This window comes from Schistocerca serialis, chromosome 5 (assembly GCF_023864345.2).
Source record: "Schistocerca serialis cubense isolate TAMUIC-IGC-003099 chromosome 5, iqSchSeri2.2, whole genome shotgun sequence".
Taxonomy (NCBI): domain Eukaryota; kingdom Metazoa; phylum Arthropoda; class Insecta; order Orthoptera; family Acrididae; genus Schistocerca; species Schistocerca serialis.
Window position 1 is genome coordinate 446,306,435 of NC_064642.1, and position 17,847 is coordinate 446,324,281.

The 17,847-nt window shown below is 46.0% G+C and overlaps 1 protein-coding gene across 1 annotated transcript in view; it reads left to right on the forward strand.

Moving 5' to 3' along the window:
• LOC126480897 (neural cell adhesion molecule 2) overlaps nucleotides 1–17,847 on the forward strand; it is a 586,813-nt gene that overhangs the window by 411,951 nt on the left and 157,015 nt on the right. The window contains exon 9 of the mRNA XM_050104295.1: nucleotides 1,544–1,837. Coding sequence (XP_049960252.1) covers nucleotides 1,544–1,837 — 294 coding nt within the window. The remainder of the gene's footprint in view (nucleotides 1–1,543; nucleotides 1,838–17,847) is intronic.

The following is a 17,847-nucleotide window of genomic DNA, read 5'->3' on the forward strand; positions in this document are numbered from 1 at the left end:
AGGCAATTGACACCATGTATTCTGCAGGGCTGTCGATAAATCAGTAAGGATACGAGGCGGTGGATATCTCTTCTGAACAGCACGGTGCAAGGCATCCCAGATATGCTCAATATTGTTCGTGTCTGGGGAGTTTGGTGGGCAGCGGAAGTGTTTAAACTCAGAAGAGTATTCCTGGAGCCAAAATGTAGCAATTCCGCACATGTGGGGCATTGATTTGTCCTGCTGGAATTGTCCAAGTCCGTCGTAAGGCACAACTGTCATGAATAGATGCAGGTGGTCAGACAGGATGCTTACGTAAGTGTCACCTGTAAGAGTCGTATCTAGACGTATCAGGGATTCCATATCATTCCAACTGACACGCCCTACACCATTACAGAGCCTTCACCAGCTAGAACAGTCCCGTGCTGACGTGCAGGGTCCATGAATGGATGAAATTGTCTCTATACCCGTACACGCCTATCTGTTCGATAAAATTTGAAACGAAACTCATCCGAACAGGCAACGTATTTCCAGGGGTCAACAATCCGATGTCGGTGTTGACGGGCCCAGGTGAGGCGTAAAGGTTTGTGTCGTGCAGTCATCAATGGTAAACGAGTGGGCCTTCGGCTCACGAAGCCCATATGGACGATGTTTCATTGAATTTTTTGCAGGTTGACACTTGTTGATGGCCCAACACTGAAATCTGCAGCGATTTGCGGAAGGCCTACACCTCTGTCACGATGAGCGATTCTCTTCAATCGTCGTTGATCCCGTTCTTACAGGATCTTTTTCCGGCCGCTGCGATGTCGGAAATTTGATATTTTACCTGATTCCTGATATTCACAGTTGTTGCTGTTGTGGTCTTCAGTCCTGAGACTGGTTTGATGCAGCTCTCCATGCTACTCTATCCTGTGCAAGCTTCTTCATCTCCCAGTACCTACTGTAACTTACATCCTTCTGAATCTGTTTAGTGTACTCATCTCTTGGTCTCCCTCTACGATTTTTACCCTCCAAGCTGCCCTCCAATACTAAATTGGTGATTCCTTGATGCTTCAGAACATGTCCTACCAACCGATTCCTTTTTCTAGTCAAGTTGTGCCGCAAACTTCTCTTCTCCCCAATCCTATTCACAGTACACTCGTGAAATAGTCGTACCGGAAAATCCCCACTTCACCGCTACCCCGGAGATGCTGTGTCCCATAGCCTGTGTGCTGGCTATAACACCACGCTCAAACTCACTTAAACCTTGATAATTGTAGCAGCAGTCACCGATCCAACAACTGCGCCAGACACTTGTTATATAGGCGCTTGCGACCGCAGCGCCGTACTCTGCCTGTTAACATATATGCCTGTATCTGAATTCGCATGCCTATACCTGTTTCTTTGGCGTTCAATGTATATTGTAGAACATATTCATGAAATCTTAGCGATAATGTCTGACACTTATAGTCCGTAAGTTGATGCCTTTTTTTATTTTAATGCATACGAGGCTGCTCTCTGGTAATGACTCGATGGCCTGCAGAGATATGACTGTAATGCAAGACCCGTTGTGGTGTTGGGGCAGACGCGCCGACGTGCCGCGACGAGCGCGAGCAGCTGCTGGGCGCGCTGAAGCACGAGACGGTGGCGCTGCGCTGCGAAGTGGACGCCAGCCCGGCGCCGCTCGCCTTCCACTGGACCTTCAACAACTCGGGCGAGCTGGCCGAGGTGCCGCCGGCGCGCTACACCAGCCTCGGCGCCATCTCCTCCCTCAACTACACCCCCGTCTCCGATATGGACTACGGCACGCTTGCCTGCTGGGCCACCAACGCGGTCGGCAACCAGCGGGCGCCGTGCGTCTTCCAGGTAGTGGCCGCAGGTAAACGAGACCTCCGAAGCCGCCGACGGGCCGCACCGCCTTGCCTCGCCTGCACTGCTGCAGCGCTTTGCACCAGCCTCTCACTGCTGCACCGCTGCATAAGCGCGTGCCAGCCTGGCACATGTCTGTGATTTTGAAATTTATGTAGGTGGTGTCGTCTTGTACCTATACATCCCACTCCAGAAGATAGGAACTATTGTCCGTGGATACCGCTGTGTAAGTTTAATGAGTTCAAAGGATGACGTAAAGGTTCCATCATTTCCTACTGTAATAAATGTTTCCAAGCGACTAGTTACGGTCAAACGAATATCTTCAAAGCACTGATCAACACTGCATCGAGTTGAACGACGGTTTCTTACGAGGCAAACTCCCCATTGCACTACTCTCAGATTTTGTGGGTAGAGGGCCCATTGGACAGCCCGTCACAAACTGAACGCAGTTCGAGCATGAATACTAGAAGTAGGTGTACTGGACTGTGAAAGATAGCAAAATAGAAACACTGAATGGTCCAAGAACGTAAGAGCAATACAGGACAGTCGTGAAGAGAAATAGCGTCGTGGTTAAGTGGAACCGGCACGGTAGCTCAGTATGTTCGGTCAAAAGCTACCCTCTGCAGGAAAAAAACTGAGCGAATGTATCAACGTTGATCTCGAACTGGAGTCATGACACGTCCGCCCCGAACAAAGCCAATGAGCAATGATCAAAATATGGTGACAGTGTTGGGCTACCGTGCGGACGAACCGTTTTCAAACCTCCCTTGTGCCAAATTTCTTCCATTTTTTTTTTTTTGCTGCTGTTCGCCTTATTCAAATTTGTGTCTTACTTTATGCTGTCACGTCCGTTTGCAACAGCTAGGTGACCTATAATGGCAGTTGATTCTGCACAACTACTCTATTAGCAGCCGAAATAAAGTGGCTTTCGAATGACAACCGAAAACTTCTGCTAACAAGGTGACAAATCAACCGAATCCTCCACCGGAGAACATGTTTGGTGTCTCATACACGGCAGTAGTGAAAGTACGTGTGTCATATGATAGGAGTCTCTTATCGACGCACCTAATTGGGGCACCTGGTCAGTGAGTGAGATTGCCTTCTTGCCAGATTTAGGTGTTCGTATGATTGTGAATGTGATCACTCCCAAGGAAATGATGAGAACATAACAGTTTGTCACATAAGCTGCAACAAATGAACGCAGCAGTTTCACAATCATACAATTTCTCTGTGCTCTGTCCAAATATATGTTTTTAACGTATTTAAAGCTGCGATCCGTTTTGAAAGTCTTGACTCTTGAATTCCTTTGTTGCCACATAGTTCACACCCGTTTACTTGTTATTTTTATTTCAGTCAGACGTCCATAAGGTGTCTCATCTGCTCTCAGTATTCATCACATTCACTTGCAGCGGTAACGTATTCTTACCACATGTTTCATATCCTATAACCAATGTAAAGTATCACAACTGCCTAGACTACAGAAAGAACGAACATTTCAATGATCGGAACGACAGTTCATAATATTATGAAAAAACAAAAATAACACGAGAGAGTTTTGAATACGGTTCGCCCGCTTGTTACTCGGACACCATGGTCACTTACACACGTCGCCATTGCTGTTCCACACTGCTCTTTATTCTTTTCCATGTACAGTTCACTATTTTTATTTTGATGTTTTTCCGCAGTTCAGTACACCTTCTCCCTGTTTTCATGCTTGATCTGTGTTCGGTCTTTGACAGGCTACCGACTGGGACATCTCACCACTAACACTGTTTGAGTACGACGGCTAGTTTCCAATGTTAGCGTTATTTCCAGGATTTGCTTCTATTCGCACCGTATGTGCATCTCTTAGTTTACGCTGTTTGATCAGAAGTGACAGAAGCCATCCCCCCCCCCCCCCCCCCCCCCCCCCCCGTGACCAGTATAAAATATTAGATGGCGATTATTGTGTTGTCGATAGAGAATCAGTATCACAACAGGATGGGTCCGGCAGGTTGGTTGGTTTGTGTGGGTTGAAGGGACCAGAATACAAAGCCCTTCGATCCCTTTTTCACAATCCTGAAAACCCACAAAGAGTAAAAGCAAGCAACAGAGGTAACAAAGGACGACACAGAGCAAGAAAGACACAGACAAAGACCAGAAAACAAGGAATTAAAAGCACACAGAGCTGTACAGTGGTTGGCCGACCATGGAAACAAGAAAGGAAAAGCCAACCACTGAGAGACACTAAACACCCCAATCTAAAACCGCAGGCCGAAGGCCAGAGGCAACACACAAAAGGGACAAACCCTCAGATTGAGCCATAAAAGCCCCCTGCTAGAATAACACTCAAAACTAAGCCTGACATGGCAGCGTCATCGGTTAAAAGAACAAGGAGCGCAACAGGCAGCGCAAACGTCTGTCTGAGCGCAGTTAAAAGCGCACTGTTCAAAATGTTCAAATGTGTGTGAAATTTTATGGGACTTAACTGCTAAGGTCATCAGTCCCTAAGGTTGCACACTACTAAACCTAATCTATCCAAAGGACAAACACACACACCCATGTCCGAGGGAGGACTTGAACCCCCGCCGGGACCAGCCACTAAAAGGGGACAGTCCAAAAAGATGTGGACTACTGTCAATGCTGACCCACAGCGACATAGAGGTTGGTGTTCGCAGCACAATAAATGATCATGCGTCAGCCAGGTGTGGCCAATGCATTGCCGGCAGAGAACAATGGAGTCCTTGTGAGAGGCTTGCATAGAGGATCTCCACATACTTGTAGTCTCCTTGATAACCCGAAGTTTGTTGGGTGAAGGCAGGGTTCGCCATTAATCACTCCAGGTACCAAGGACTTGCTGCCGCAATACTAACTGGAGATCACATTCCGAAAGGCCAATCTCCAGGGCCAGTTCACTGATAGCCCGTTTGGACAGCCTGTCATCATGTCCATTACTTGGGATGCCAAAATAACCTCGGGTACACACAAACCACGGGGCAGCCGCAATGAGCAAGAGTGTGGATGTGCTCCTGGATAGCCATCACCGGACGAGAGTGAGGAAAACACAGGTCGCTAGCTCGTAAAACGCTCAGGAAGTCACTACAGATGACGAAGGACTCACCTGCGGATATCCTCTAGGGCGAGAGAGATGGATACCAGCTCTGCAGTGAGAAAACTGCAACCAGCCGGCAATGAGCATTGTTTAGAATGATCCCCAAGAGTAATAGCATAACCAACTCGACCAACAACAATCGAACCGTCGGTATATACCACGTCAGAGCCGTGAAACGCGGCAACAATGGAAAGAATGCAGCGGCAGAAGGCCTCAGGAGGGACTGAGTCCTTCGGACCCTGTGCCAGATCCAGTCAAAGGCATGGGCAGGAGACACACCACTGGGTATATGTAATCGGCCCAGAAAAGTGGTAGGAGAGGGAAAAACTCAAGCCCAGAGAGAAGAGCCTGGATGTGAGCTGATATTATTCACCCTGACCAGAGCCGCTGTCAGGAAGATGGACGACGGAGTTGGGGAACAGGAGAAAGTAATTTATATGCCCAGGCAAGCCACAAACAAGTGCAGCATAAGTTGATGCCGGATCCTCAATTGAGGGACACCAGCCTTCACAAGGATGCTGTTTAGAGGGCTTGTGTGGAAAGCTCCAGTTGCAAGTCGGACCCTGAAGTGAACTATGGGGTCAAGTAACCGCAACCTGGAAGGCGATGCTCAACCATAAGCCAGGCTCCCATAAACGAGATGGGACTGAATCAACGCCTGATACAGTTGTAGAAGTGTAGACTGATCGGCACCCCAGCTTGTGTGACTCATGCAATGAAGAGTTTTAAGATGGCACCAGCATGTTTGTTTAAGCTGCCGAATACGGGGGAGCCAAGCCAACTGGGCAGCAAAAAGCAAGAACCGATGCTTCTCCACCACAGCAAGGGGATCACCGTCAAGATAAAGCCATGGCTCAGGGTGAACAGTGCAATGCCGGCAGAAATGCTTGACGCAGGTCTTGGCAGCTGAGAAATGGAAGCCTTGCGTGATGGCCCAAGACTGCGCCCTGTGGATAGTGCTCTGTAGCTGCCTTTCAGCAACCACAACGCTAGTGGAGCTATAGTAGAGGCAAAAGTCATCAGCAACAACGAAGCCTATACGGACATTCCCACAGCTGCAGCTAGTCCATTGATAGCAACTAAAAAGAGGCAGACAATCAAGACAGTGCTTTGCGGGACTCCATTCTCCTGGACTCGGGAGGAACTATGTGAGGGACCAATTTGCACTTGGAAGGAACGAAGAGGCAGAAAATTTTGAATAAAAATCGGGAGCAGGCCCTGAACACCCCACCCGTGAAGTGTGATGAGGATGTGATGCTGCCATGTTGTATCATATGCCTTCAGCATGTCAAAATGGACAGCAACCAGATGCTGACGATGGGAAAATGACATGAGGATGGCAGACTCCAGGCAGACCAGATTATTGGCGGCAGAGCATCCCTTGGGAACCAACCTTTGGACAGGGCCAGAAGGCCACAAGATTCAAGTAGCCATCTCAACCTCTGGCTCACCATCTGTTCAAGAATCTTGTACAGAATGTTGGTGAAGCTAATGAGGCAGTAGCTGTCCACCTCCAGTGGGTTCTCACCAGGTTTCAACATGGGGATGACAATGCTTTCCGACTATTGTGATGAGAACTCACCCTCAATCCAGATACGGTTGAAAAAGTCTAGGAGGCATCACTGGCAGTTCACTGAGAGGTGTTTGAGCATTTGATAGTGGATGCGATCCAGCCTGAGAGCCATATCAGGGCAAGTGGCTAGGGCAATTTGGAGCATTGTATGATTTGCGGTGGCGTATGTGGACTGAAAGTCTCCGACATTCCAACTGCTCTTTCAGGGAGCAGAAGGCCAACGGGTAATAGAAGCGGAACTCTGAGCAAAATGCTCCACTAAGAGTTCTGCAATCGTATCGGTGTCAGTACAGCGCTCCTGTTTCCGTCAGTGAATAAGGCATTGGGCTCAGGCATGGAACCGCTTAAAGGCAATGAGGTGGTCCAGTGACGGGTGCCACTTATGACATTGGAGGGCCTGCCTGCAATCACGAATCGCCTCAGCGATCTCTGGTGACCACCAAGGCACAATCCTCTGGTGAGGGGACCCAGAAGAACAGGGAACTGCAAATTCCGCTGCAGAAACAATGCCGGTGGTGACCATGTGAACCACCACCTCAATGGCGTCATGAGAATGAGGCTCAATAGTGGCAATGGAGGTGAATGCGTCCCAATCAGTCTCATTCAAAGCCCATCTGGGGAGGGGCCTAGATGAGTGACGCTGTGGCAATGACAGAAAGACTGGAAAGTGGTCACTATCGCACAAGTTCTCATGCACATGCCAGTGAATGGATGGTAGAAGGCCAGGTCTGCAGACCAAAAGCTCGATGGCTGAGCACATGCCATGCACCACACTGAAATGTGTGGAGGCACCATTATTTAAAAGAGAATGGTCGAGCTGTGCCAACACTTGCTCAATGATAGTACCTCAGCCTGTTGCCACCAATCCACCCCACAATAGGTTATGGGCATTAAAGTCGCCCAATATCAGAAAAGGCGGCGGCAGTTGGGCTATCAGCGCAGCCAATATATGCTGCGGGACATCACCACCCAGTGGAAGGTAGAGACTGCAGACAGTAATAGCCTGAGGCGTCCACACCTCAAAGCGACAGCCTCTAAAGGTGTTTGAAGTGGGACACGCTCGCTTTAAAGAGAGTTAAAGACATAGACACAGACTCCACAAGATAACCTTTCATAAGACGCCCAATTCTTATAATAACCCTGATACACAGAGGGCGGGGGTTCGCGTCGCCAGAAACCAAAATTTCTGGAGAGCAATGCAGAAGAAAGAGTGGTGGCTGAGTAGTTGCTGGAGCTCAGCAAGGTGGTGGAAAAAACAGCTGCAGTCATCTGACTGCAAAAGGAGGTCACGGTTGGAAAATAACACCCTGGACCATATTAAGGCTTCTATGTGGCGTAATCGGGACAGGGATGTCACCCAGTTTGTCACAGGCGAGCAGCGCCCACTACTGGGCTGCGGAGACTGCATGGATCAAAATTGGCCTGCTGCGCATATGGAAAACACCGCCACTTCCCCAAATCTATCCTCAAGATGGTCGACAAAAAACTGGGGCTTTGTTGCCTGAAAGGTCTCTTCATCAGTGCTGCTGCAAGCGGGGTACTGAGGCGAATACAGCTCTCAAGACCTGGTCGCCTGATGGTCCTCGCAAGGTGTAGCCAGGGAGGGAAACGATCGGAAATCATAGATCGCAGCATCAAAATCATTCCTGACATGCTTTGAGACTGCTGGGACCGAGCGACCACCAGCTTGATTAGATTTAACCCGTTTCACTGCGAGTCATCCGCCCAGCGGCTCTCCTCACAGGCACCACCCATCGTCAGCAAGGCCACCAAGTGGGATGGCCATTGCTGGGAGTCCTGGTGCCCCAGAAGGATGGGAACTTGCTCCTTGGCAGACGTGGGGAGATCTCAGCTCTGACATCAGCATTGTGATCCCTGTGTTGTCAGAGGCTACCACCAAGAGGGTACATGACAACCCCACCACGATGACTGGCTACTGCGCTGGATTTTGGGTGTCAAAATGGTCCAGAATTGTCGTGGGCGCGAAGGATGGTACAGTGCAGGAGACGAGAAGTAGGCAAGCCGGAAGATGTTGGGTGCAAAGCCCACCACAAGACAATAAGTAGCATGGAAGATCTTGGTGCATGATGGACAAACAAAAAACACCACATAAGGCGTTCTTCCCCAAATGGCACGCACTGGAAACAGAAATTTGGAAAAGGTGGAGGTCAAACCCGAGAGGGGGCCAACACGTAAAGACCGAAACATTGGAGACTCCTTTTAGTCGCCTCTTACGACAGGCAGGAATACCGCTGTCCTATTCTAACCCCCAGACCATCAGGGGGTGGTCCAGCAGCAGAGCTCAGTAACTTGGATGTTACCTGAGTGGTTCAAAAAAGACAACACGGACATTTCAACTTCTCCAAAGCAGCCCAATTCTATTGTGGATGAAGTGATTGTGAAGTGGAAACGTGAAGTAACAACTACAGATACACCAAGAGCAGGTAGACCTCATCAAGCACTGCGGAAGCTCGTTGTAAAGCATTGCATGAAATTGGCTAAAGTTTTTCCATCAGTCCATCTTCCTCAAGGACTGGAAAGAATGGGGTACAATGTCCGAGCAGCTCCAAATAAGCCAAACATTTCTGTAAGTAAGCCTAGGTGGGTCTTGACTTGTAAAGGGCGACGCCACTGTACATCGGATGACTGAAATCGACTGATTTGCAGCGATGAATCACGATATACGTTGTGGCAATCTGATGGAAGTGTTTGGCGAATGCCTAGAGAATGCTAGCGGCCATCTTGTATAGTGCCACCAATGAAGTATGGAAGAGACGGCGTTGCGGTGTGGAGGCATTTGTTTGTGACTAGAAAGTGGTCTCCTCACTTACGGAAGCGCTATATTCGGCAGGACATGAGCACGTTTTAAGGTATTGTGGACTGTGTACAGGAAACGAACATTCGGAGACGTTGACTGTTTATTTCAGGATGACAATGTGCAGTGTTGTAAAGCAGCAACTGTGAAGCAGTGGTTTGTGGACAATAAGATTCTTGAAGTGGACTGGCCTGCCCAGAGTCTCGGCCGCGGTAGAAAACCTTTGGAGTGAGTAAGAAAGTCGATTTCTCTCCAGACCGCAGCCTCCAACATCAGTTGCGTCATACAGGTGAAGGCTGGACACACCCCATACTAAAATCCACCAGTAAGTGTCTTGTTACATTTCACCAGATAGTGTATACGTGTCTTAGCAGCGATGAATAATACAAGAAACACGAGTGTATCTGACGGCCCCTTTAACTACTGCAGAAACCAATTGCGTATCTGAGACTAGGAACCTAGTTCCTAAATACTGTGATTTTTCCGAAACTGCTAATCGGATTTTGAAAAGCGGAAAGCCGTTAAATTCATCTCCTTCAGAACTAAAACTAATAAAGGAATAACTATAATTCCATTTGAAAAAGCGAAGCTTGTACCGACATTTCTGAGTCTAATACAGCTATGATCAGGATCTACACTTCTTTCAGTGGGGATTTGTCCACAGTTTGACTGAAAGCAGAATGACGACATCGTTAACGGTTCAGGAACTACATGAGGTGAACAGCATAGCTCAGTCACCCAGTAAGATTACAAACTACTCGTTTACATCTTCCATGATGTAGCGATCGAGGCCGAGAGATCGCAGCAACCGTGAACACCACATAGTCCCATGCAGTCATGTTTTCGTATTGCGAGAAGCAGACTGTCTACCGTGGAATCTAAATTTAGCTTTCACTGTAACGTACAATGAATATTTAGAATTGGAAAAGATGATTTTTTTCCCTCACAGAATTATGTCTTCATTATCTGGTCACTGTAAATGAGAAATTCCTTCGTTCTGCATCATGAATCTCGTCTAAGACATACTACTTACAGCGGCACCGGCGAGTAATAGCGTACAGTGATTCAACGTGATGAGATAACTCGTCATATAGTGTACGGTAAGTGACATGGGTGAAGGGACTTCGTACGCCATATGCTCTGTACATTTAGGGTCACATGACAGGTTTACAATACTTAGGAAGCTGTGTATCCATACCTTCATCCTCCTTCCCCCACATTTCCCCCACGCATCACTGTGGTGATACTGAAAGTAGACTTAATTCCAGTTTAAGACAAAAATAATTAACAATGGTCAAGCACTCGCCCATGTTCGAATCTATAGCTGGATATAGATATTTTCTTCAAAGAAAAATTTTTCAAATAAAAATTTCAATAACTATGTGTTTAGCTTTAAGCCCATGTCTGAAGCAGACAACAAACACTCCTGGTTCTTTTTTAAAGAACAGAGTAGTGTAGTAAATGCTATACTGTAAGACGATCCAGTGCGAAATTACTGGATGACTATATCGGCGAAAAAAGCATGTTTGAAAAACTCTTGACTGATGTCTGAGTTAAACAGACCATAGTTTCCTCCTGAATATCTATGCAAATATTGATTTTAATAACAGTGTCGGTAGTTTTTACACACACTGAATATGCTGATATGGGATCTATTTATGGTTTATGTTACACACTCGGTCGCAGGTTCGAATCCTGCCTCGGGCATAGATGTGTGTGATGTCCTTAGGTTAGTTAGGTTTACGCAGTTCTGTGTCTAGGGGACTGATGACCTCAGATGTTAAGTCCCATAGTGCTTAGAGCCATTTCAACCATTTTAGAACCGCTCGGTCACAGCGGCCGGCAGGTGACTACGTCAGATATTTTCTCTGGAACTGGAAAGTAATCACAGACCAATTAGTCACACGCTTTTTAAATAGTGTCACCCTAGTAAAAATATACCATCGCGTCCTCGGACAAGATACTCGAAGAGAGGTGAAAATCATACTGTAATCATTACAGGCCAGGATGAAATTTTGATCTAAGCTTTTACTGGCTGTTTATGTATTTATGCAGCAACAAATTATCTGCATGCCCTTCACAGAATAGTGAGCGTTTTTACACGCTCTCCGTTGAAATAGTTGAGAATTTATAAGACGAACTCTGTCCCTATTACCGTCTTGTGATATATTTAGTGTTTCAGCTGAAACACTCCGTGTGGAAATTTGTATTGACATTGTTTAACTTTTATGTTTTTGCATGCTGCCTCCGTAGTTCTGCAATTTTAAGTACCAGTACTGCATTAACGGCGGAATTTAGTTCGTTAGTCCTCGTTCCTGTAATAAAAGCGTTCGCAGTCAGTAAACAGTGGTGTGCGTTTTAGATACTGCCGTTTAATGCTTCCCATTTCTTAACCTTATGCCATATAACCATTTTACCTGTCCACCTGCTTAGCTGGGTGGTAGCGTGCTCATCTCCCATGCAAGCGGGCCCTGGTTCGATTTCCGGCCGCGATGGAGATTTTCTTCGCTCGGAGACTGGGTGTTGTGTTGTCCTCATTATCAATTCATCCTCATCACCGGCGCGCAGCTCGCCCAATGTGGCGTAGAAAAATAAGACTAGCACCTGGCGGCCAAACTTCCCCGAATGGGGCCTCCCGGCCAACGATACCTTACTCTCATTTCTATCAGATTACCTGTGGAGTGTAAAAAGTAACCTGTTCATTCTAGTCGGCGGTTTCAAATTATCATTTAACGTGAAAACCTTGTATCAGCTTTGCGATTTCTGAAAGCTCTAGTTGCTGTATAATGAGATGTTCCTACCTTTTCCACGTACGTTAAGCATTGTCGTAATGCCAAAAGACAACTTGTCTTGTACAGTCGCTGTTTTCGACTCATACTCTAAATCACTCTTTGTCTGGTAACGAATAAATTTGGAGGTATAAACAGCCATCGTGCGCTTCGTATTGTGCAGCGTCAACTGTCGAGCAAATAGCATCTAAAGGAAGATAGAGAAGTTTTGCAGTGAAACTTGGCCTCTAACTAGAGGTCGTGACGTTAGGGTCGTGAAGAAACTTTCTTTTCATGATCCCTTTTATAAAGTAAACTGAACGTATAGAAATGAAACCTCATAGTACTTACAATCAACGAAAAGGAAATGGAAATTACACTTCAATTGACGCATCGAATATTAACTACATGATCTGTTTAATTCCACTTAAAATTCTGCCATCAAGTGCGACGTTGGCTGGTTGATTCCGGGGAGGGGACCAAACAGCGAGATCATGTCTCCCATCGGATTAGGGAAGGTTGGGGATGGAGGTCGGCAGTGCCCTTTTAAAGGATCCATCCAGGTATTTTTCCGAAGCGATTAAGGGAAATCACGAAAAACATAAATCAGGCTGGTCGGGTGCGGGTTGGAACCATCATCCTCAAGAATGCAAGTCCAGTGTGCTAACCACTGCGCCACCTCGCTTGGTTAAGTGCGACGCGAACACAGTGTATTTGATTCCTATAAATGTATTCAATGAAAGAGGAGATTATCGAAAGCCTAAGGGAATATAGTAGTATGTGTGTGAAATAATACCATTTCATCATACTATTGACTACAGATGGGAAATGTTTTTACTGCCCACACTTCACAAAAATCTAGTTTAGGCCTTTAGTCATTATGAGATCATCTCGACGAAACCTATCACAGAGTTAGTTTTAATGAAATATACCATGTGTAATGTGCAGGTGACTTCAGATAATGTCTTACTTGTGAAAATTGGAAAGGTATTTTTGTAAGCGCCCTTTCTCGCGAATGTACTAAATTTCATTTGTATTTTGCTGATAAATCCCCACTCGGGATCTGACCTATCCATCGTTGGATTTATCTGGTCCTTCCATCATAAATAGCTCCATACTATCTTCTTCTTCTTCTGCTTGTGCCTTTTCCCTACGGTTACGCAGGGTCGGCATGGTTAATCGGATTTGGCAAGGTTAATTGAAAGGGTGGCCAGATGCCCTTCTTGCTGTCACCCCGTACCCCCAGGGACAGAATGAGTGCACCCCAATTGTCTGCGTCTAGTGTAATCCATGAAATAATGCGAATGTGTTCAGAAATCTGGGAGCCGTGTATCAGAGGCGGGACATGGGGATCAGCCCAGTATTCACCTAATGGCATGTGGAAAACCGATAAAGACCACATCCAGCTGGCCGGCACACCGGCCAGGAGGATTCGATCTGGGGCTGGCGCGCTTATCCAAGTCCAGGAAGCAGTGCATTACCGTTGTCGGCTAACATGGCGGGTAAATCATTCCATATGTATATTCCTAGATATTTGGTAGTTGTGATTGATTTTGTTGACTGGACGCTGATCGTACAGTGCCTGACAGAAAAAGTGAAGTATCAACATGACACGGTCGGATGTCAATGTTGCCTCACACACACACGCACCATCGGTGCTTGTATAAATGTTTACAGACGCGCAGGGTCGCCGCGTGGTCTAGGGCGCCTTTCCACGGTTCACGAGGCCCACTACCGTCGGAGGTTCGAGTTCTCTCTCGGGCGTGGGTGCGTGTTTTGCCCTTAGCGTAAGCTAGTTTAAGTTAGATTAAGTAGTCAGTAAGCCTAGGAACCTCTGGCCTCAGCAGTTTGGTCCCATAGGAACTTACCTCCACAACCACCACCATAAATATTTAGCTTCAAAATTTCACGTGATACGTAGAAGGGCCACCAGAGTGCATTAGTCCTGTTTGTGTTCAGCGTTATAGAAGGGGCGTGAACAGCATCAGATGTTGAGTGATCACTGTGAAGAACATGGAGATGGTACCTACTCCTGTAAGACAGCTCCATCAACATCTGACAGAGTAGAAAGGGGCCTTATTGTGGGTCTACATTTGGCCAGTGATCGAATCGTGCAGTGTCGAGATTTATGGAGTATTTTGATGTGTTAGCGGCTGAGTGTTACAACACAGCTTGCGAAAGTACTCGACGTTGCAGTCAATCACGGTTGACCATCAAAAGGGAGTCTCTTAGTATTTTGTGCCAGGCTTGTCGGAACCCCTTCGCATGTGTGACTACCATCCGAGAACAAGTACTGGACTTCCTACTACATACCGTGCCAACACTTACCGTTGGTCGCAGACTAACAGCAGCCGGACCATGGAATTACCGTCCCATGCGTATGCTGCCTTTAACACCAAACGGCTGTGTTTGGATGGTGCCTTGACCAGGAAGCTCGGACGGCTAATGAATGGCATCGCATCGGGTTCAGCGACGAATTGCTGTTCTGCACCATCCAGGATGACCATGATCGGCGAGTATGGTGGTGACCTGAGAAGAATATAATATTCTGGAGAGGCACAACAGTGTCACTCCTAGGGTCATGATGTAGGGAACGGTAGGATACGACATCAGGTCACGGTGGGTAGTGATTTATGGAAGACTGATAGCACGTCACGGATATCCTTTGTCCCCAGTATGTTGCTTTTCATGCGATATTATCGTGGTGACAGTTTTCAGAAGAACAAAGCTCGTCTCAGTGACTGTCTGCCCGATGTTCAGGTACTAGCGTTGTCAGTAAGCTCCATAGTTCTGTCCCCAAAAGAACATGTGTGGAACTACCTTGCACTCAACTCACTCACAATATATGTATTCAGTTTATCGAGGACCAGTTACAACAGTTATGGGTCAGCTTGGTTTTGAAAAGGAAATTATGGTTTTATGACACTCTTCCAGGTAGAATTTGTGCATACACCCAAACCATATGGGGTGCTACGTAGTGGACACACATTTCCAAGTTCTTTTTAAATTTGACCCGATTTTGCTATTATCGAAGTAAGATTACATACCCTCACAACTCATGAAGTTTCATTTCGTTTCCACCTCCCCTTCTGGACACTACATAATTTTGTCAGTCTTTCATAATCAAACGACGAGTCTATACGTCTTCGTTTCGGTTGACATGATTTACTCCGATGGCTGATCATTTTCCAGTCTTATAGCGTCTCGCATATATTTGCTTACAACGCACACTCCCTGTGTGTAATTGCTTTGTGTCCAATTGATGTGCATTTAGCGCATCGCTAATTCATTCAGATTCTGCTCTGATGTCAACCTGGTAAGGATTCGAACGCTAGAACAACAGTAGAGTTGGATGTGATTTTCCAGGACCCTCCGAAAAAAATTAAGTGTGCTATTTGTCTTTCCTGCTAAGATTTCAATTAGTGATACAATTTCATACCACTTCGTAGTATTTCCCAGTTTATTTAAACAAAAAAGTTTAAGAAGATTTCCCATGATTTCGTAATCGGATACTATCGGTATTACATGTCCATGATGGCTTTTGGATACCACAAGCTGCACGTAATTTCGAGTGAATCATAATCGCAGCCGCATCAAATACCTATTGTAACTCTACTAAGAATTTCGGTATTTCCTCCCATTTTCATGTGCATCACTTGGCGTCGGTTAAAGGAACTCTAACCATCATCATGATACAGTACTAACGGTGACGAAAGAAATGACTTGTTCAGCCGATGCCGCATGATATTCCACCACTTGAAAATGGAATAAGGCGCGAGTCCGGTAATGCAGCTAGAAATAAAACTATGTTGCTACTGAGGAGGTTCTATTAAAATGGTGACCACCTCCTGGGTACCACCGTCACCTTTCTCTTTGTTATATGTATTTTTATCTTAAATTCATCCTCTCCTCTAGAGAGCTTGTTCTAAGTGGAAGTACTGTCTAAAATAACCTGTGATAAAATTACTCATCAACTATTCGTTCCTGTTGATAACAGCGTCGTTGTCCTTTATGATAAACTGTGTACGTGTATTTAAAACATTAGAGATCTTACCTCACTTCCTCGGAAGATTCACGGTGTTCTATCCGCTTCTGTTCAGCGTCCGACGTACTGCATGACGTGGTATGTACGTATTTGTGAAGATACTTCACACGCTTCAATGATGGTTATCAGTCTACTATGTAGTGTTGTATCGGACTCTTTTGAAAATCTAGGCAGATGAGCTCCAATTGTTCACCTGGATCTACTATTTGCAAAATATCGTCTTTCAGAAGAATAACTTTTCCTGAATCCATGATGTTTTATTAAGGGAAGACTACTTTTCTTTTAGGAACGTCAGGAAGACAGAACTTTGAATCCGCTTTACCGTACTGCATCAGACGGACCTAAGAGGCATTGGTCTGAAATTTTGCCTTTCATTCTTTTATTGCGTTTGTAAGCTCGTGCCGGCCGCGGTGGCATAGCGGTTCTAGGCGCTTCAGTCCGGAACCGCGCTACTGCTACGGTCGCTGGTTCAAATCCTGCCTCAGGCATGGATGTGTGTGGTGTCCTTAGGTTGGTTAGGTTTAAGTAGTTCTAAGTTCTAGGGGACTAATGACCTCATATGTTAAGTCCCATAGTGTTCAGAGCCATTTTTGTAAGCTCGTGTATGTGACCCAGACGCCTTTTTATTCAAGCTAGACTGAAGAACTTTTCGAGGAGATGCACGGAGTTGGTTGGAAATTGCCGAAGATCAATACTATATGATCTCTCTTGATTTGAATTTCACGATTGCCTGCAACCGATTTTTGAGGGCGTAACAGCAATTAAACTCCCCCTCCCCCCACCCCACCCCGCGCCTGGGAATATTTCCTTAATGTGTTTTCTCTTATTATGTAAGTACATTAATTTGATTTTGTAACGAAACAGTTCTTGTGACTCAACGTAAACACAGCACAGAGCTGATTTAAATGGGCAGAAACCAACCAGTCACTCGTTTGTTCTTTCTTGTTTGTCTTGGGCGACGACACTGCAGTTCATAAGTACAAGGTTTTAAAATCGGCCTGATAATCACATGAAATACAGAAGTAGTTGATAAACAGTCAAGGCTCACAGGGCTGATTTGTAATCTATGAGCAATGCCAGTAAACTTAAACTAAATAATTTCGAGTAGCTCCTGTGGACAGAGGAAAGGAAATAACTGAGCGAAACTAGTAATAAAATACCATTTACTGCCAGAAGATGCACCAATATTGATCGACCTGTTCAGAAGCATTAAACGGTGGCCACTGTGCGTCTTAGATTACAAATCTATAAATGGAATGCACCATGAAGACACATACTGAACACTGTTTCTTAGATGCCACATTGCTCCCGAACTATCATGTCACAAAACTTCTTTCAGTCTGGCCAAACTTCTGTTGTAGATTTTCCACCACGATTGTAGTTGATAGTGAAGATGGACACAGCTTATATTTCGTGATAAGTAAAGAATAAATTAAGTGCTCGTTTGCGAAAATACGTGAAATCCTATCACGTTATAAAACAACTGACCTCTCGCTACCTCGGAACACCCCGCGACACCAATAGTACTTATTCATAGTCAGTAAGTTCTGCTACAATCAATATTTTCGTCAAACAAGAATAATTTTCCATTAATAAGATATTCAACGCAATAGACGCTATGAAACTTTATAATGCGAAATTCGTTATTGAGGCGACCCACTGCGATCTGGAATGAGGCGCCGCCCTAATTTCTCGTACTATGTTGTGGCTCGGAACGTTCGCATCCGT